This window comes from Elephas maximus, chromosome 1 (genome assembly GCF_024166365.1).
Source record: "Elephas maximus indicus isolate mEleMax1 chromosome 1, mEleMax1 primary haplotype, whole genome shotgun sequence".
NCBI classification, from domain to species: domain Eukaryota; kingdom Metazoa; phylum Chordata; class Mammalia; order Proboscidea; family Elephantidae; genus Elephas; species Elephas maximus.
The window spans coordinates 225,909,202-225,931,421 of NC_064819.1; the positions used below are offsets into that span (position 1 = coordinate 225,909,202).

At 39.8% G+C, this 22,220-nt stretch overlaps 2 protein-coding genes across 15 annotated transcripts in view; one reads left to right on the top strand and one right to left on the bottom strand.

The window, feature by feature from the left end:
• The window catches only part of OPRM1 (opioid receptor mu 1), a 199,843-nt gene that overhangs the window by 113,953 nt on the left and 63,670 nt on the right, over positions 1–22,220 (top strand). The gene's annotated exons all lie outside the window — the stretch shown is intronic.
• Positions 1–22,220, bottom strand: part of IPCEF1 (interaction protein for cytohesin exchange factors 1) — a 235,645-nt gene that overhangs the window by 20,684 nt on the left and 192,741 nt on the right. For all 14 annotated transcript variants that reach the window (XM_049904225.1, XM_049904163.1, XM_049904172.1 and 11 more), the window contains one exon: positions 20,681–21,047. In XM_049904225.1, the coding sequence (XP_049760182.1) occupies positions 20,681–21,047 (367 nt within the window). The remainder of the gene's footprint in view (positions 1–20,680; positions 21,048–22,220) is intronic.

Consider the following 22,220-nt stretch of genomic DNA (forward strand, 5'->3'; position numbering starts at 1 on the left):
GTGGACCTGCTTGAATTACTGAAAGCTAATCCTAAATCCTAAAATATGACCAAATAATATTCAAACAAATGAATACTCTCCATGTGAATTCATCTAGAAACTGGAGATGGCAGTAAGGAGCAAGTATGCCCAGATAATTCAAGCTGTTGGGGAAATGGGGGTGGAATAAAAGGCAAACTACCACTTATTTTCTTGCCTCTCAGCTGTCAGTCTCTTCTCAGGGGAAACCTGAAACTTAGAGATTGTATGTCTGACGTCAAATAACCTGATTCCAGAACTGCCCGCAAACATAGGGCTATAAAGTGATGTTAGGAGTCAAGAAAATACCCTTACTGGCTTCTTTATGCCAAAGTCTGAGGGCTGTACCACATATTATCGCATGCTTAGGGGACATACCTGTGATCCCGGCAAGTCAAGACTGAGCCAATGACTTTATATTGATTTTTACTGTTGCTAATGGCTAATGTTTAGGTCTTCTCAGGGCCATAAAATAGACAACCAATAATAATGAAAGGTGATGATAAATAGGCTCATAGTACCAAAAAGTACCCAGAGGGTACAACCATATAACCAAATACGGTTTGCCCCTGACCCCAAAGCAGAGGTGAGAGCCCTTCCCAATTGCCATGAGTAAGTCTAATTCTGGCTTATTAAACCAATAGGGCTACCCCAGTATTTTCTTCTGTGGTATTTTTGTTTTATCATACTTTAAATGGAAACCCTGGTAGCATAGTGGTTAAGAACTACAGCTGCTAACCAAAAGGTCAGCGGTTTGAATCCACCAGGCACTTCTTGGAAACCATATGGGGCAGTTCTACTCTGTCCTATATGGTTGCTATGAGTCACAATCGACTCAATGGCAACGGGTATGGTATGGGTACTTCAGATGAAGGTTTACAGAACAAACTAGCTTCTCATTAAACAATTAGTACACATATTAATTTATGGCATTGCTTAATAACCCCACGACATGTCAACACTCTCCCTTCTCAACCTTGGGTTCCCTATTACCAGCTTTCCTGTTCCCTCCTGCCTTCTAGTCCTTGCCCCTGGGCTGGTGTGCCCCTTTGGTCTTATTTTGTTTTATGGGCCTGTCTAATCTTTGGCTGAAGGGTGAACCTCAGGAGTGACTTCATTGCAGAGCTACAAGGGTGTCCAGAGGCCATACTCCCAGGGGTTCTCTAGACTCTGTCAGGCCAGCAAGTCTGGTCTTGCTTTTTGGGTTCGAATTCTGTTCTACATTTTTCTCCAGCTTTGTCCAGGGCCCTGTATTGTAATCCCTGTCAGAGCAGTCAGTGGTGCTACCCCAGTACTTTTAAGAGGCTTTTCAATACATTCATATTTGTTAATTCCCCTTTTATTGTTCTCATGCAAGTATTGTTCTAAATTATAATTCATATGAGAAACGCTGTAGACTATTTCCCTTATTTCACCAGATTTGCAAACAGCAAGGAAACAAAGTTGACAGAAAAGACCACTTATCTCTTGCCTATTGGAAACACAAGCCGAGTTCATTATTTCCACCTCCCTTAAAATTCTTTGATTTTTTTTTTTGGTTTTGTCATCTGAAACAAAATAAATGCATCTTGTCTGACAGTCAAATGTTTCAAATGGAATTGTTCTCCTTCCTCTCAAGTGTATATTTTAGCCTTCCAACATAAAGTGACAGGACTTGCATTCCCATCACCACATAAGGTACTTTCTAGTCTGTCTCATTTATCTTCACAAGTGCTTTGCCAAGTAAGATGAAAACTATTTTTATTTTATAGATGAGAAAATGGAGATTCTTGCAAAACAGTAAGTGATCTTTCTAAAGCGCAAATCAGTAATGGACTTAAGAATAAAAATTCAACCCCACACTGTGCAGGCCCACGCTCTAAAAGGTCAGTACTTCTCAAAGCAAAACGTGCATACAAATCACCTAGGGATCTTGTTAAAATGCAGATTCTGATGCAGTCAGGCTGGGGCAGGGCTGAGATTCTAAGTTCCGTAGACCATACTCTGAGAAGTAAGGCTAGGCTAAACCAGTTGCTGTCGACTCCGAATCATGGAAATCCCATGTGTGTCAGAGTAGAACTGTGCTCCATAGTTTTCAAAGGCTGATTTTTCAGAAGTGGATCACCAGGCCTTTCTTCCGAGGTGCTGGGTGGACTCAAACCACCAACCTTTACAGTTAGCAGCCAAGCACTTAACCAGAGACTCTCAGGCTAGACTACTTATCAGCAATTTGTCATAAAACACTGGCCTCAACTCATTGGAAAAGAAAGGGACTGAAATTACAACAACAAAAAAAGTTGGGACTTATCCATTAAGCAGCACTAATTTTCTGTTTGCCATGTCTCATTTGGGGCGGGGGGCGGGAATCTGGCTTTGCCCAGAGGAGTATGTCCATAATCCCTGTTCTAAAGCATCAGCATATCATATGTTGAGTTGGTGGGAATTAGAGGTAAATGTTGGTCACCCTTCCCATCTGTTAAGACTAGCTCAGTGGCTCAAGGGGTTGGACTAGTAAGCTGTCTCCAAACTCAGGTTAAACCAAAAAACCAAACTCATTGCCATCAAGTCCATTTTGACTCATAGCAACCCCAGAGGACAGAATAGAACTTCTCTATCAGGTTTCCTCAGAAACCTTTGTGATGTAGTGGTAAAGAGCTATGGCTGTTAAACAAAAGCTTGGCAGTTCAAATCCACCAGGTGGTCCTTGGAAGCACTATGGTCGGAGTCCACTCGACGGCAATGGGTTTGGGATTTTTTTTTTTTTTTTTTAATCAGGTTTCCAAGGAGCAGCTGGTGGATTTGAACTGCCAACCTTTTGGTTAGCAGCAGAGCTCTTAACCACTGTGCCACCTAGAAATTTAGATTCAGGAAAGGGATGGTATTTTTTATTAATTCCAAGGTCCTTTTAGAGACATTAGCAAATAAGATGAAACATTTTAAACTAAGGATTGTAAGTTCACGCCTTTCCAAGGTTATGTCAAGTGAATGTGCTACTCCTTTCTCGTCCTCCTACGAACCCCAAGCTATTGTCTGCTTTCCAAAGGGCAGGCATGCTCCAGGGGGCCCAGAGCGTGGCTGCTGAGAACACTGTGTGCAGATTATCTCCTCAAGTGCTGTATTTTCAACTTCGCCTCCTCCACTGTCTTATTTTTGGTGTGCCCTTGTGCTTTCTAGAATGTTGCGTATATTTTCTATTTAGGATATAAATGCTCCTTTCAGGAGACAGGAGGGAAATGCATGTGCCATACTTCGTACCAGAATTTGAAAGGAACCATTTTTGAGATTGGGAAAGGCTAAGTGATGCCCCAAGAAAAATGATTACAGCTCCAAACATGAAAAACGTGGAAAGGTTTAGGTAGAAAATAGCAATTCCTACTTCATGTGCCATGTTCTAAGTCTTAGAGAAAGAAAAGACCGTGGAAAGCGCTTGTCACAAAGAGAAGTAACAATACAACCATTTGGACATCGCCTAGCCTTTAATACTTTACAAATGTTATTTAATACAGCACCTGACGCCAAAAGATCAAAAGCGTTTTATAGACTTTCTCCAATGAACAACTCTGACAACGCTGAAACATAGCGAAGGATTTTGAGTCGTAACGACACAGTATTAAATTATTATCATTAAGCCACATCTGGATAATTCATTTTAACAGGAAGACTCCTACTGACCAAGCATAGCACGGTATGGTTTGGAGAGAGAAATCTCCTGTTTTTGCTGCAAATGGTGGTGGTGGAGATAGCACTTACTGAGTTCTTACTATGTGACAGGCACTGTGCTAACCGCTCTACCAGCGTTAGCTCATCTGTGTAACAACCCTGAGAGGAAAGTAGCAGTGATACAAAGGTGAGAATATCAACACATAGAAAGATTAAGAAGCTTGACTAATGCCACAAAGAGGTAAACCTAGGTTATGAACCCAAAGCTCATTGTCTTAAACATTATGTTATACCATGAATATATTTGTGGTAAAAATACAGATAACCCAACGTTTTTCACGTGGACCATTCAGTGAGACCAATTACATCAATCATGTGATACAACCATCACCAATATCTGTTACCAAATTTTCCATCCCCATAAAAAGAAACTCACTGCTTCCCAACCAATGGCTTCCCTTTTCCCCCTTCCTCCTGCTCCTGGTAACCACATCCACCTAGGTATCAACCTATGACACAGGCCAGACAATCATATTCTCTACTTGGGGATTTGAACTGGACACCTCGGATAATGAACCAGTTAGAATCAGGAGCAGAAGATGAGAGTCAGGGTCATGGTAGGCTGCGCCCATGTATACAAGAGAGAGGTATGAGTGCTTAGAAACTAAGAATGCAAACCTGGCAGAATGCTAGTTGGGAGAGAGCAGTGGTTTTTAAAAAAAAAAAAAAAAAAAAGGCAGGGAAAAGAAATTCCATGAAAGAGAAATCAAACATATTAGGAGAAAGACAAAGAAAACACCCAAGTATAAAGCTAGTATTTTCTTGTGCTCTTGTGACTCTGAGGGAAGGGTAGTTTCACTTAGATTACCCTCATTTTTCTATATTTGCTTTATCCTCTCTACCAGAGTCATGTCCTTGTTTTCTCTTATGCATTTGATGTTTTGGTTAAGTCAGGAGTGATGGTCAGTTTTATGTGTCAACTTGGCTAAGCTATAGTATCCAGGTATTCGGTTCAACTCTAATCTAGCTCTGGCTGTGAAGGTAATGTGAAGATATGATTAACATCTACAATCAGTTGACTTTAAGTAAAGGAGGTTATCCTGGGCAATCTGGGTGGGCCTGATCTGATCAGTTTAAAGGTCTTAAGAGCAGAAGGGAGGCTTTCCTAAGGAAGAAGGAATTCCGCCTGTGGACTAAAGCAACCCCTCCTGCCCAGGAGTTTCCAACTGCCCGGCCTGCCCTACAAATTTCAGACTTACCAGCCCCACAATCATGCAAACCAATTCCTTGAAATAAATCTGTGTGTGTGTGTGTATGTGTGTGTGTGTGTGTGTTTGAATGTGTATCATACTGGTTCTGCTTCTCCAGTGCTATCTGGACTCATACATAAGGCAACACAATACCTTCTACTGTATTATTACTTTCATTGATAAGCATAAACCTAGTCTACTTGGTGATCTTTAATATTATTCTTTTGTTTTATTATTGTTATATCTCGTGGCAGTGATTTTCTGAAATAATCTTAGGTTAATATTCCATTGCCCAACCATCTGTACCCACCTTAAAATAAATATGCCATTTGTTTTTCAAACTTAATTCTTCGAATGATACGAGCTTCCAAGATTAGGTGAAATATTTAATGTAGGCATAAAAATTTTATTTCTGCTCACATCCTAGGAAACAAAAAACTTTGGCATACACACAAAAAAGACATTTGGTCAGTATTTTTTTCTTTTTTAAATATGTTTATGATTTGAAGGTTGAATGCAAAAGAAATGGACAAAAAAGTTGAAAAGTTGCTTAAACTCAAGGGATCCAAAACCCACTGCACTGTAGATAAATACGGCCAGAACGGCCAGAACCTGCTGGATCCATTAGCTATGCGAATCCATGATGGGGACAGTTGAGCACAAAAAAAGAAATGGAAGATTCAGAAGGAGGAAGGATATGGGGGAGGGAGTTCCCTTCAGGCCAAGAGCAGTTAGGCAAGAGGAAGGAAGAAGTTATCCAACCTCAATTTCACTAAGCAGAAAATGAAGGTTTAGAGCAGAGAAATGTTCTCGCCTTTTTAAAATGGAGCTCTCTTTTCCTTATCTCTATGATTATATTCCAGTGTGATCTGTAATTACTTCACAACATCTTCATTTTTGCATTATAGGAGATCCTTGGTATACATATTTAGAGTTACATATTTAAATACGGCCATTAAAACTCTTCCTAGCAAACCCTTTCCCAGGAGATGATCCTATAAAATAGCATTTGTATTTAATGCTACAGTGGATTGAACGTGCTGGAAAACCCATAACTCACCCTCTATCCCTCTCCTTCCCTCACACATTTGAGCCATTCATTTATTCAATTCATCTACCAAACAGGCTTGAGTGTCCATTGTGTACTGGACCAGTATGGTTCAGGCACAGGGTGTAGAGCAATGAACAAAACAGGCAAAGATCCTTTATGAATCTTACATCATATCTTTACAATATATTCCAAATACGTGTATTTTTTTATCCCCCGTTGCTACCACCTTGGTCCAGGTCACCATCATCCATTCTTGGCCTATTTCAATGGGTACTTAACTGGTCTCCTGGCTTCTACTTTAGCCTTTCAATATCCATTTTCCATATAAGGATAGGATCTTTTTAAAGGTAAGCCACACCATTAACACTCCCCAGCTTCAAGTCCTCCAAAAACTTCTCATTGCACTTAGAACAAAATCCAAACTCCTTATGGGGCTCACCAGTCCCTGCATAAGCCACCCTCTACCAGGTTCTCCAATCTCTTACTATGCCTCACCTGCCTACTCTGCTCCAGCCATGTGGGTTTCTTTCTGTCTCTTGAACAGCAGAACTTGTGCCAATCTTAGGCCCCTGCACTTTATGTTCTCTCTGCCTGGAATGTTGTACCAGCTGTTGCTCACATGGTAGGTTCTTATGTGCCATTTAGGCTCCAGACCAAATGCCCCCTCAGCAAGGCCCTCCTTGACCACCCATCTAAGCTAAGGTCCCTCCTCCTCCCCATTATTATATCCGACACCTTGTTTTCTTCGTGGTACTCAGTCACCTCCAGAAAGTATTCTGTTCTCTTATTTACTGGCTTATTGTCCCTCCACCCTGCCAAAATGGATACATACACCAGATCATAGATTCTATGAGAGAGGGACATTGCCCTCATTATGCACAAAAGTATCTCCAAATGCCCAGTTATGTCTAGAACATAGTGATTCCCCAATAAATCTGTTAAACATTCCAAACTCATTGCTGTCCAGTCAATTCTGTTAGCGACTCTATAGGACAGAGTAGAACTGCTCCACAAGGTTTCCAAGGCTATAATCTTTACAAAGCAGACTGCCACATCTTTCTCCCATGAAGTGCTGGTGGGTTTGAACCACTGACTGTTCGATTAGTAGCCAAGTGCTTAACCACTGGGTCACCAGGGCTCCTTAAACATTCATTAAGTAGTCAAAAGTTCCATTACTGATCCCATTTTTACCTCCTTCACCTACCCATATATCAAATAAGGACAATGAGCAAACTTTGGAATTAGATTCTTTAAAAACTCTATAAGTAAACTGTATCTGTTAAGTTTCAAGTGTCTAGATAAGTTAAAATTAAAACCAAATTTTTTTAACCTAATGCTTTCTATAGTTTGTATAGTTTTGAGGCAGGTAGAACCTTATTTGTTTTGGTTTTAATTAAGAAAGCATAAAATTGCGGGGAGAGAAATTAACAAAAAAGGAAGTGCAGGAATAGACCTTAGTTTTGCCCTTTCTACCTGCACATTCAGACATGTGTTGGGTTGTTTCATTCCAATTACTTACTCTCGTTGAGGGAGGAGACATGTGATCAGAGGTCTCCAGAACAGCCAGGAAGGGGCAGGAGGATATAATTAAAGAGACAAACAAATCGATCTGAGACCATGAGGTTGGGAATGTCCTACAAGACAAGACAGCATTCTTTTCAGGGTGAGTAGTGTAATTTGCAGGTGTATGATCTCAAGACTGATGCCTAAAGTGCACCTGACCCAAGCCATGGTCTTTTCAATACTTTCATATGCATGTGAAAGCTGGGCAATGAAAAAGAAAAACTGAAGACGATTCGATGCATACCTACTGTGTTGTTAGTAAAGAATATTGATTACACCATGGACTGTCAGAAGAATGAACAAGTCTATCTTGGAGGAAGCACAGCCAGAATGCTCCTTAGAAGTGAGGATGGTGAGACTCTGTCTTGCTTACTTTGGACACATTATCAGTAAAGATCAATCACTAGTAAGGATATTCCATTTGCTAAAGCAAAGGGTCAGTAAAGATGTGGGAAACCCTCCATAAGACAGCTGCAACAATATGCTCAAACATTCCCAAAGTCGTGAGGATTTCACAGGACCGGGCAGCATTTTGTCCGTTTATACATAAAGTCACAATGAGTCGGAGCTGACTCAACTGCAACTAATAACAAAATGATCTCAAGAATACTTGTGGATCAGAGAAGTAATCCTCAAACCTAGGGCATGCAGGGTTATCTCCAGTTCTGTGTAACCATATTCCTACAGAGAGATTTCTGTATCCACTGTCATTAAGAAATCCATATTCCTTTTCTTGGACTATTGGCATAATTCTTTAAATCATATCACTGACCTTTTGTGATTCCCCAAGAAGATAGCCATATAAACATCTATTTTCTTTGAGACCTTAAAACACTGTCCTAAACATATGTTTGGTTAAAGAATAAATTAAAGCTTAATTCACTATTAAAATGAGCTCTTTACAGATGGGCAATAGCAAAAGTGTTACATAAAACGAACTGCAAGTTACAGTCAAAGATGTGCTCAGAGCCTATACAAATTCACTAGGGAAAAAAAAGAGATGAAAAGTGAATCAAACAGGCAATCAACACAAGTAGCTAGAAAGGGTAAATAATAATAACAATAAACCAAAATAACATAGAAGGAAAAATTTATAAAGATAAAGCAGAATTTTGTTAGCTGAATAGCAAAAATAATACGCAATCAATAAAACCAGACACTTTTTTGTGAAAAAAGTAATAAAGCAAACAAAGCTCAGGCAAGCTCTGACGATACAAAAGAAAGAAAAAGGAACGAGGAGTAACTGTAGAGATAATAATCTGAAATGGTCATTTCCTGGAACATAGCATTATTTACCTAGAACACCAAGAAAAATAACAACAAACCTTCTAACTGAAAGGTAAGATGACTAAATACCACCCTTCAAACCAGCAATAATAATCATAAAACACAATGCAATTGAAGAATTCCATTCACAAGTATAAAAATAATTATAAAATGCCTAGGAACAAACTTAATAAGATTTGTGCTAAGCTTATTAGAAGAAAATTGTACTTAAAGTCATAGAATGACTTGCATGGACAGATATACCATGGGCATAGAATGACTGAACTTGTAAAGATAGCACTTTTTATCTAATCAAAAAATTCAAAGAAATTTTAATCAAATACCAAATGTAATACTTTAAATAAAACTTGAAAATAAATTCAAAAGGTTATCTGGAAGATAGTACCAAGGTAAGGAATGCTTTCCTGCATATCAAAGCATTCCATGAAAGTAGAATCTAACTCCAGAACTGGCAAAGTGATAAAAGGGAAGATCAATGAAATAGTATAATAAGGACTGCAGAAACAAATGCACACATACATAGGAATTTTGGTGACAATATAAACTACTGAGAAAAGAATGAATTATATGATAAACGGCACTGGGCAATTGAATGTTCACTTAAAAATAAGTTAGATTCATAAAACTATATATAAAAGAGCTATCTTTGTAAATCCTATACATGTATAAATAGAAAATATAGGAGAATATCATCATAAACCAGGGTAAGAAAGACCTTGCTGAAGATGACAAAAAACCCAAAGCCCAGAAAGAAAATAATGACAAATTTACAACTAAAAATGTAAATTTATTGTATGAAGGCACTATAAAGAAACTTTAAGAAAAATTAATACACCGGGAAAAATACTTGTAATGTCCATAATAAAATGTGACCACTCTTTATGTATATATATCTGCATCCTCCAAGTGGACCAATAAGCAACATCATAATAGGAGAAAATATTGACGTTGTCAAATATTTCATATTACTTGGATCTACAATCAACATCCATGGAAGCAGCCATCAAGAAATCAAATGACATATTCTTTGGAAAAATCTGCTACAAAAGACCTCTTTAAAATATTAAAAAGTAAAGATGTAATTTTGAAGACTAAAGTGCACCTGACCCACCCATGGTATTTTCAATAGCCTCATATACATGTGAAAGCTGAACAATAAATAAGGAATATGGAACAAGAATCAATGCCTTTGAATTATGGTGTTGGCAAAGAATATTGAATGTACCAGGGAACACACCAAAATACACCAAAAAAGCGAACAAATCTGTCGTGGAAGAAGTAGAGCCAGAAGGCTCATTAGAAGCAAGGTTGGGGAGGCATTTCTCACGTACTTTGGACATGTTATCAGGAGTGACAAATCCCTGGAGAAGGACACCATGCTTGGTAAAGTATAGGATCAGTGAAAAAAAGGAAGACCCTCAATAAGATGGATTGACACAGTGGCTGCAACAATGGTCTCAAACATAGCAATGATTTGTGGGGATGGCTCCCATAAAGATTACAGCCTAGGAAACCCTATGGGGCAGTTCTCTGTCATATAGGGTTGCTATGAGTTGGAATTGACTCAATGGCATACAACAGCTATATGCCATTATATATATGTATGTGTATATATATTGTTGTTAACTTAATGGAAATCGTCTTTATTTGGAATGTTGGAGAATGCTTTTACATACTTAACAGCCAAAGATTTGACCTGTAACTCTATGATATAAGTAAGGCTTCCTTTAAATTCCCTTTTGAACATACCTTTATATTATAATAGCTGTTTTTTTTTTTTTTTTTAGTACCTACCCTATGCTGAGTACTTTATAGAAATGATCCCTTTACTCACCTATTCCCCTGGATAATGACTCTCTTGGTTCTCTTCCTACCTTACTTCTTCTAATCTGTTCTGCAGGCACCTCTTCATCTTGCCAGTCTATAAATATCAAGATATCCCAGGGCTAACACTCTGACCTCTTCCTTCTCTATCTTCCTCTCTGGGTGATTTCAACTAGCCCCACTCTTCAAATACTATCTACACGCCACTGGCTACCAATTTTATATCTCCAAGCCCTCCCCTGAACTCCAGACTCATATAGCCACTGTTTACCTGTCCTCTTCACTTGGATTTCTGTGAGGCAGTTCAGTTTTAACTTTTCTAAAACTAAATTCTTGACTCGCACCTCCAAACATCAGGTCCTTCCCATCTCAGGAACTGATGACTCCATTCTTCTAGTCATTCAGGCCAAAATCCTTGAGATCATCTTTGACTCTTCTCTCTGACTTTCAGACTTCACATTAGCAAATCCTGTAGCACTCCCTGGAACATACACAGAATCTGACCATCCTCCCACCTCTATCACCAGCACTCTAGGACAAGCCACCGCCATCTCTCACCTGAACTGTTACATAGCCTCCTAAATGGCCATCCTGCTTTCACCAATGCTCCCTATTGTCTGTTGTGAGCATTCTCTTAAAACATAAATCAGATGGTGTCACTCCTCTCCTCAAACCCTCCAAAAGCTTCCCACTTTGCTCAGCGCGGAACCCAGGGTCCTCATCATGGCCCTCCATGATATGATTGTGTCTACCTTTTACACCTCATCTCTCACCTCACACCCTACACAGTAGACACTTTACCTCCCTGCTGGTCTTTGATCATAACAAGCACTGTGCAAGTGTAGGGCATTTATACTTGGTGTGTTTTTTGCCTGGAAGGCTCTTCCTAGATGTCCATTTGGCTCATTCTCTCTTTTCCATCAGTTTTCTGCTCAATGTCAACTTACCAGAGAGACACACCCCACCCTCAGCACCTCACCTTAGCCTAGTCTCTCTCTAAGCCCTTTACACTGCCTTTTGTAAAAATCACAGTTACTTTAACCATACCAAAATCCCACAAGATCGTGTGTTTGTGTATGTATGTGTGTATGTGTGCTTGTGAAACTAGGTTAGCTGGTTCGAGAATTTATATGGCCGTTAAAATTGTCAAGAATAGATAAGACACTTCTTAAAAAGAAGACCAAGGAGGAATACTTGTTCTACCAAATAATAATTTTTTTTTTTTTAAAGAGTAGTATGGGCCACAGTAGAAAAAATAGATCAATGGACAGAGTTCTAAGAAGCAATCGTACTGGATTTACAACATAGATTGCACTAAAAATTCATGTGGATAAATTTTCATGATACTAGAAAAATTACATATGAATATAGAGAAAAGATGATATTGTATTCTATTCACAACACACATAAACATCATTCCAAGCAGAGTAAGTTTGTAGAATATAATATAGAGGAATATTTTCATACTTATCCACTGATGTCAGTGTAGGGAAAGTTTATTAAAGAAAATAAACATCGTTAACCAAAAAGGAAAAAATTGATGAATTTAACCACATTAAAATTGGCCTCCAGTCATTAAAAGGTACATCAAAAAGTAAAAAGAGAAGTTAAAAGTGGTGACAATATTTGCATAACAGACAATGAAAGAGTGGCCATAATTTTGTTATAAACTCCTACAAATGTATTGGGAAAACAAAACAATTGAATAGAGGCATGGACAAAAGTGTGAACAATAAGACAGATGTGGAAAATGTGCTAAATCTCATCATTAATCAAGGTTATCATCTGCCCACTTTGTGAAAATTAAGAAGTCCAACATTACTAGTGAGGATGTGGGGTTTGCAAGCTCTCGACCATGCTGGAGGAATGTGATTTGGTAGAACCATTTTAGAAAACAACTTATCCTCCTCTAGTAAAGTTGAAGATATGCATACCCCATGGCTAGCAATTCCACTACTAGGTAAATACCCCAAGAGAAGTGCAGGCATATGTGGTCAAGGACACACATACAAGAATGCCCATCACAGCCTTTTACACAAGGGACCCAAACTGGAAGACATTTGGCCATCAACAGTGGATAAATTTCTCATGGTATGGAGTGCTAAAAAGCAATGAAAATGAACTAATTCCAGCTACACAGAAAGAATTTCACAAGAAGCTTCTAGAATGCCTTTTAGGGTGAAGACTGCTCTAGGGCTTTGTATCCCTAGTACTAATTTCTATTTCCTGAGTGAATAGTGGCTACGTAAGTATTATACACACCTGTTTACTTATAGATACATACATTCTACCCTGTCCTGTAGGGTCGCTATGAGTCGGAATCGACTCGAAGGCACTGGGTTTTTTTTTTTTATATATACATTCATATATGTAATTATAATAGTTTATATACCCTTGTATAATACTTCCCACAATTCTAAGTAATCCTTATTAAACTGAAGAAATGCTGGAGAATATTAATATGGAACAGAGTTATGAAAGGAACAAGAAAACCAAGCATTTTATCAAAAACAGGAAGAAGTTATAAGACAAAGGAAAATACTGAAAACCCTTCTAATAATGACTTTCAAAACCACCTGGGTCCACTTGGCCACATGATAAACACAGGGAGAACTTCTGCATCGCAGCCAAAGTAAGGGGTGGGGAAAACCTGCAGCTGATCACTTTGGCTGAGAGTTACATTGATTTAGAAAGCGGTCCACCATCAAAGGAAACCTTGCTGGTGTAGTGGTTAAGAGCTACAGCTGCTAAGCAAAAGGTTCGCAGTTCAAATTCACCGGGAGCTCCTTGGAAACTCTACAGGACAGTTCTACTCTGTCCTATAGGGTCACGATGAGTCAGAATCGGCTCGATGGCAACGGATTTGGTTTGAGTTTTAACATGATTGACTTCAAAGACTTGCTTTTGTCATGACAGATGCTGTTTTAATCTGGAATGGATTGCCAGTTCTGGGCAGAAAACCTGTGTCGATGAGCAGGTGTGTACCTAGCATATTTATACCAAGAGCAGATCATTTGTAATACCCCTCCCTCAACTCCTGAAATTGCTCTATGTCTGAAGTCTTCACCTTTCAATTTACTCTCTGAGCGCAGGAATCCTGAGTAGAATTACCTTATTCATGTTCTCTATCTTCTATCTTTAGTTATGACCTCCAATTCCTTAACTCCTCCTAATTCTTCCAAATGGTCATTGCCACTCGACATTTAAACATCTCCAAAATCTAGGTTATAATTGTTACCATCTTCAAAACTCTTGCCCCAGTCACTTCCTACCATCTCCCACACAACAACCTCTAGCCTCAGGAAAAGTTAAGCCAAAAAATAATCCGAATCCAGCGCCATCAAGTCGATTCCGACTCATAGTGACCCTATAGGACAGAGTAGAACTGCCCCATAGAGTTTCCAAGGAGCACCTAGCAGATCCGAACTGCCACCCCTTTGGTTAGCAGCCGTAGGGCTTAACTACTACGCCACCAGGGTTTCCCAGGAAAAGTTAGAGGAGATTAAAAGAAGATGAAATAAAGGTCTGAGTACTGCAGTCACCCTAGTGATATTGCAGCAATTTGCAAGCAACTTAATCATCAATCTTCCCTGACATGTTCTGGGGTCATTTATCCATCTGGTGTGGGGGCACAGAAAGTGGGTAGTGGGTCATGTGTGCCTCAGGTTAATGCCATTGAAGCCCCAAATCATACACTCAGGATTTTCCTGATTCATTTCTCAAGTTATAGTTCAAAAATAGGATCACTGAAAAATATTCTAGGGACTAAGTTAAGTACTAGGGATACAAAGCCCTAGAGCAGTCTTCACCCTAAAAGGCATCCTGCAGAACCCTTCAATATCTCCTGTGCTTTCTAGTTCTACTGCCACCTGAGTTATTGCAAAAGCTTCGTTAGAGTACTTAATTCCTATTTCCCTTATACAATTCTACCTTACATTCTAAAACTAATTTTTCTAAAGTATGTTGTTGTCAGATGCCATTAAGTCAGCTCCCAGCCTGCGGCAACCCCCCATGTTACGGAGTAGAACTGTTGGTAGTGCAATGGCTAAGCACTCAGCTGCTAACTGAAAGGTCTTCAGTTTGAACCCGCGGCCACACAGGAGAAAGACCTGGCGATCTGCTCCGGTAAAGATTACAGCCTAGGAAACCCTATGGAGCAGTTCTACTCTTTCCTACAGGGTCTCTATGAGTCAGATTTGACTCAATGGCGCACAACAACAACAACCTTTACGGAAGCAGATTGCCAGGCATTTCTTCTGGAGAGCCACTTTCAGATAGCAGCCGATTGCAAACTGTTTTCACCACAGGAAATCCTTTTCTAAAATATAGCTCCAAGTAAATGATTACCAACTGAGGAACAGTCATCCTTTAACTATGGACATAAACTAACACCTAGCCCAGCATGCAACACCGTCCAAATCTCCTTTCTATCTGCTTTTCCGTGCTCCCCTCTCCTTGCCAAGATCCTCCGCTTGGATATGATCTTCCTTGTTTTGAATCCTTACTCTCTTCTGAATCTCTTAAGTACTTTGTTTGTACCTCTCTTGAGGCACTTATTTGGCTCTGCTTTCTTTTGTTAAATGTGTCTGCATCCTCCTACTCTCCCCATTAGATATTTTAGACCAGAGATTACATCTTGCTCTTTGTATTCCTGTAGCTCCAACAAATGAGTACATATTCCAAAAACCCATTGTCATCGAGTACATATTAAGTACGTAAAAAAAAAAAAAAGAACGATGATGCTAAATCAAATCAAATTCAGTGTTCGACTTCTTTTGTACTATCTACTTGCTTCAAGAAGAGACATTTGACGTCATTCCTACAGCAACATCCAAAATAGCTAAAGTCCTGTAGCATCTGTGCTGTTGGCACTCAGATTGTGGAAACTTTTTTGGCTAATATTTGTTAAATCCTAAAGTCTGGCCTCATTTATGTCACTTGCCTGAGATGTCACGTATGCACATGTATGTTTGGTTTTGGCTTTTGCCTCTTAATTAAAAGTGTTTTTTTATTCAGTTGCTAATCTACGTAACCCCCAGATCAATTTTGGCTGCACTTGTACTTGATAATTCAGTTTTATAAATGGGGCGTTAGTCCTATTAGTAGACTAACAGCTTCCAATGTTCACAGTACGGCTATTCATTTCCTTGAGTGAGTATAAGCAAACTCTTCTCCACAGTGGCACCACGTAGAACATAATGAATGCAGAGACGCAGAATGTGACTAATGATTAAAAACCAGAAAACCAGATGTTGTCCAGTCAATTCACGGCAACCGCGTGTGTGTCAAAGAACTGTGCTCCACAGGGTTTCCCATGGCTGATCTTTTGGAAGTAAATCACCGGGCTTCTCTTTTGAGGTGCCTCTGAGTGGATTCAAACTTCCAACCTTTTGGTTACTAGCTGAGTGCATTAACCACTGGCACACCCAGGGACTTCAGCTCACCATCACACAGGCATAATTCAAGGGTCAGATAACCTCTCGCAAAAGAAAGGAACAGCACAGAGTAAAATTGAGATGAGATGAACACCCCATTATCCCCATTATTTCCTTTCCTACCATGCCTTGTGGACAGACTAAGTGAAGAGTCCATGGAGATCTATCTCTGGAAGTACCAGTGTAGAAAGACAATAGGATGCAATTAACGCCCAGCCTTGTTTCATTAAGACGGCTTACACTGCAGGGGAGAAATGTCTAAAAGGATATTTACATTGACTATAAAATTACAGCAGTGGAAATTTTAATTGCATACCAACTGCAAAATATTTCTCTTATCTAAATAAGAAGAACTTTATAATACATGCTGCCTGCTTGATTCAGGGCTCAGTTATTAAACTTTAAGAACCTTTTGTAGCATAAAAGCCTCTTTTTCCAGCAAAGGCATCTTGAGACTGGGACTCTAATCTTCTAAAATCCTAACTCCTGTCTTAGACCACATCTAAGCTTCAATCCCTGTCATAAAAATACCCTGAACAATATTTCCAACTCAGGAATTTCAAAGCCTTCATTTTTTTGGATTAGCAGCTGAAAAACAATAATTTTTAGAAGTCACAGAAATGAAATGCTACCTTCTTCTCCTCCAACACACAAACACACACATGTTTAAACACACACACACACACAGAGTACACAGTTTGAATAGTCAACAGCCAGTCGTCAGAAATGCGAGTAAAGACTGGGGAGCTGTTTCCATAGTGATGGCTTTCTGGGTTTAGCTATTCTGGGATTGTAACCAAGGCCCAGCAGCAGGAGAGAATCATCTGCAAAAATTCTCTAACATATGGCAACTGCCAGCAAATCAGGGAGGGGAAAATATTTTATTTTCTCTTCCCATCTACGGAGAGAAATACCTTCACTTCCAATTGTTTGAGGAAGCATAAGACTTCGTTAGTCAGGCTGGAAGTAACTCCAAGCTAAATATTACTAAGCTTCCTTGTTCATAGATGAGAAGAGCTATTGGGGCCCAGCCAGCTCTGTGCCCACGCACTCCCAGGACGGCATTTAGATGCTGACAAGGACTACATGCATCTTCCCATGACTCTCGGGTGATTGGCCCTGAAGGAAAACTTTCAAACTGCAGGGTTATCTCCTGGGGAAGAACCCAGGTGGAATTCCATTCTGTATTCTACTTTTGTTCTGGAATTCCCATTCTTTGCAATGTTATCCATAATTTGTAATAAACTCCTGAGTCGGATGCCTTTGCATAGTCAACAGAACACAGGTAGACATCTGATATTCTCTGATTTCAGCCAGGATCCATCTGACATCAGCAATGATATTCCTTGTCCTATGTCTCTTCTGGATCCGGCTTGACCTTATAGCAGTTCCCTGTTGATGTACTGCTGCAACTATTTTTGAATTATCTTCAGCAGAATTTTACTCGCAAGGGAATACTGCATGGTTTAAAATTAGGAAAGGTGTCTGTTAGGGTTGTATTCTTTCACCATACCTATTCAATCTCTATGCTGAGCAAATAATCTGAGAAGCTGGACTATATGAAGAAGAACACAGCATCAGGATTGGAATAAGACTCATTAACAACCTGCGTTATGCAGATGACACAACCTTGCTTGCTGAAAGTGAAGAGGACTTGAAGCGCTTACTAATGAAGATCAAAGGCCACAGCCTTCAGTATGGATTGCGCCTCAACATAAAGAAAACAAAAATCCTCACAACTGGACCAATAAGCAACATCATGAAAAATGGAGAAAAGATTGAGGCTGTAGAGGATTTCATTTTACTCAACACTGATGCAATCAGCAATCAAGAGATCAAAAGACATAATGCGCCAGAAAAATCTGCTGTAAAAGACCCCTTTAAAGTGTTAAGAAGCAAAGATATCACTTTGAGAACTAAGGTGCGCCTGACCCAAGCCATGTATTTGCAATCACCTCATATGCATGTGAAAGCTGAACAATGAATAAGGAAGACCAAAGGAGAATTGATGCCTTTGAATTATGGTGTTGGCGAAGATTATTGGCTGCCAGAAGAACAAACAAATCTGTCTTGGAAGGGTGGATGGCGAGACTTCGTCTCACATACTTTGGAACATGTTACCAGGAAGGATCAGTCCCTGGAGATGGACATCATACTTAGTAGATGGTCAGAGAAAAAGAGGAAAGCCCTTAATGAGATAGATTGACACAGTGGCTGCAACAATGGGCTCAAAGATAGCAAAGACTGTGAAGATCGCGCAGGACTGGGTAATGTTTCCTTCTGTTGTACACAGGGTCACTATGAATCACGATGACTCAAAGGCACCTAACAAAAATGACATTCTACTTTTGAAGCCATGCTAATCCTAGAGGGTGTGTGTGTGTAACTTTTCTAGTTCTATTTATGGCTCAATGATTAAAATAAGACTTTCACCTTGTTTTTCAGCAGGAAAAGAAAAGATGAGGTACTTTTTATTATATTTTTATTAAGCCCTACCAGTCCTGTCTGTAAGGATTCTCTAAACATCAAGTTAGAGGTCATCTAGTTCAAGTAACTAAAATTCTCTCCTCAGTACACTCTCACAAGAACTAAGATTATGATCACTATGCAATCAATATGCAATGAAATGATTATCTCAGAATGAGTAAACACTTTCACTGACAAGGAACGCATTACCTTCTAAAGAGCTCATTCTATTTTGAATGGCTCTTGACATTAGCAAGAATTTTCTGAAGCTGAACCTAAATCTACTTCCTTTTTACTTGTACTTTGTCTCAATTTTGTACTTCCAAGGAGTTACAAATTAAGTCCAATACTTCTACATGATGACAACTCACAAACCTGAGAACAGCTTGAGTCTACCCTTCTCCATTCTTCACGGTCCCAACCTTCACCTCACATATTCCTCAACAGTGGTCCCATTCACCTCCCTACCTCAGCCATTCTCTTCTAAAAGTAGCTTAGTTTTTCAATGTTGTCAGTCATTGTATTTTTTCTAATATAAAGCAAAGAGTTGTCCTAAACAGGGAGTATAAAATGAAAGTCCAGCAGAGGCCACGTAGGTCACTCAACTCTATGAAGCATCTGCAAGTAAGGCCACAAGGAATGGTGACTACTGTGACCTGGAGAATGAGTTACCAACCTGGGCATTCAATTTCAAAATGGTGGCCAAACACACACACACACACACACACACACATACGCATGCACACAAATGGGTCTGCATTGTGATCCAAATGTTAAGTTAATAGGGTACATCTTAAAATTTGAAGACTTAAAGAAATGTTCCCTGATTTGGCTAGGGGAGAGGGTTGAGCAGTCAGTCATCTGTGACACAAGGAAACTCGGTCTAGTTATCATGGGAGTTTAGGCAGTCTACTTTTTTTCTGTTTTGTTGTTAGGTGCCGTTGAGTCGATTCAAGTCATAGTGACCCCCTGTGACAGAGTAGAATTGTCCCATAGGGTTTCCTAGGCTGTAATTTTTAGTGGAGCAGATTGCCAGGTCTTTCTCCTGTGGAGTTGCTGGGTGGGTTCGAATGCCAACCTTTCAGTTAGCAGCTGAGCCCTTAACCATTGTGCCACCAGTGCTCCTTTCTCTCCATAGAACCACACAACCACAGGGGGGAAAAAAAAACTCATCATTTTCTTTGCTCAGTATCTTATATCAGGTAAATTTGTTCTACTCCAAAAGGAATAAGGCACAGGAAATCGAAAAGATGCATCATGATCAATTGATGTTGGTCCTAAATCAAAGATAAGGACCAATCATTACACAGTATTAAGAAAACCACCATTATTAATTTTTTTAACACTTTCCTTTGCAAAGATTTGAATGTTTTTCCAAAGAATAAGCAGTGGTCTCCTTTGGTTTAAAGGTCCTGGTGCCACCTCCAAAGAGCACACACTGCTCTTGAACTTGTTTGTCTCACTGTTAACCACACAGCACGTGCAGGAACCTACTGACAGAAAACAGACATTGTCTGTGGCCGTGGCCCAGGGCAGGGGGCTGCTCTAAGTTAGTTTAGAACTATCGAAGTGAGGTTGAGAATACCAGACTACAAAACTGATTTAATCACCACAAGCTCCAGGGAATGGGACACGAGTCTAAAAAAGGAATCAAAAATTTTTTTCAGATTGGTGGAAATGTATCATTAATTTATGCTTATATGTCTCATAATTCTAAAGCATTTGATAAGCAACGTTTATAGCTGGTAACGAATTTCAAGGAGTCCCCTGGGTGTGCAAATGGTTAATGTGCTCAGCTGCTAACAGAAAGGTTAAAAGTTTGAGTCCACCAAGAGGTACCTCAGAAGAAAGGCCTGGTGCTCTACATCTGAAAATCAATCATTGTGAAACCCTATGGAGCACAGTTCTACTCCGGCACACATGGGGCCGCCCTGAGTTAGAATCAACTCAGTGGCAACTGGTTGGCTGGCTGCTTTGAACTAATTGCACGGAAATTGGAGTTTCCCGTACACAAACTCTAGGAAAGCTGGGCTCAGGCCAATCATTGACAAGTTTAAACACTCTTGTGACAAGTGAACATTAGAGTTCCACGTAGACATACAAATATCCGTTTCCCAAACAAGAATAAACATTCTTTGCTCGCTTACCTCTCTCCGGCATCTTTGATCCAGTAGGCTTGTCTGGGACAGTAAGATGGCCTACATTGCTACTCAGTGAAGAAGTATCATCACTGGATAAAGAGTTCAAAACTCCACTTTCTGACATGGCATCTTCCTGGGCCTTGTGACTGCCTGCCTCTGAGGGGAGAGGTGAGTGAACCCGCACGGCAAACATTACAGACTGTCCGGCGTCCTCAGCCATGGAGGAGCTGTTAACTGTGTCCAGCCAGGACTGCGTGTCTTTAGATGAGGAGGAAGAAACACGGCTGGGCATCTTCCTTGCATTTTCCGGGGAAGAGAGAGAACGTGATGCGTCACTCAGCTTGGGTGAGGATGAAGATGCCTGATGGGCAGCCTGTTTTCCACAAATAAAACCAAAAGAGACTAAAGTAAATCATGATTGAACCAGCATTCTCTACTTGTCAGTTTCAGTGATGGAACCCCTAGTGTTTCAAAGACAAAAGAGCCAAAAGATAAACAGATGATATTTATATCTACATGACAGGCATCATGATGCCATTTTCCAAAACTGATTTGTCTACCTTAGAATTCACTGTTCTAGGATCTAAAAGTCTCCATATTCTGATTTTCCCCATTCCCCAGTGCTCCCAGAACCTAAAAAGCTCGTTCGGGGAATTCTTTAGAATACTAGAAGATATCTTAAACAAAAAGCAAATTGCCATCTATCATTGAATTCACCCTGATTGAGCAAAAACTCTGGAGAAAGGGGATTAAGAAAAGAGAGTCACAGCTGGAGCCACACAGGAAGTAAAACAACACCGTTAACTGAGTCCAGATGGGTGATGTGGGCAAGGGACATATATTTAAACTCACAAGTATCTTTCACATATTCCTTAATCCATGACCAACATCAGCTCATAACTCCACAGTTAAGATGAAATAACATTAATTCATTCTCTCCTTAATACCTTTATAACTTTACTAGAGCTTCACCCAAGAAGGCACGAAAACATTTGCCATCTCCTAATTAAAGAGAACCCCAAAACTGCAGCACAGTCTATGAGAAGCGGATTGATGGTCCGGGATTTTCTGGCAGCAGTCCCTCAGGTGCAATCCAAGGGTGACTGAGAGTCCTCGGCAAACTTTTCACCCGTCCCCAGACAAAACGTCAATGTAACATCACCAATTGTCCGTCTTGGGAAGGACTTCATTTCTTCTGAGATTATATCCTTGTTATAACTTGATGTTAAAACATAATGCCTTCTTGTGGAAAATGGTGATAGTAGGTAAGTTTTTGTCTTTTTTGAAAAAATTTAAATATCCTATGTAGCAAAATAAATACTTGGCAATTTTATGTTCCTCCGTTTTTAATTTTGTTCAAAAATCTAGACACGAGAGTTCTATGGGTCATCTACATCTCCAATAGCAGACAAGACAGAGAAGGCATTTTGCTACTTCATCCCATGGGATACTCTTGTCAATCTCAAGCATTCAAACTCCAAGGAAGTAGTAGGAAGGAGATAATTAGAGGGCAGAAGACAAAGAACAAAATAAGATCCTCTCCAAA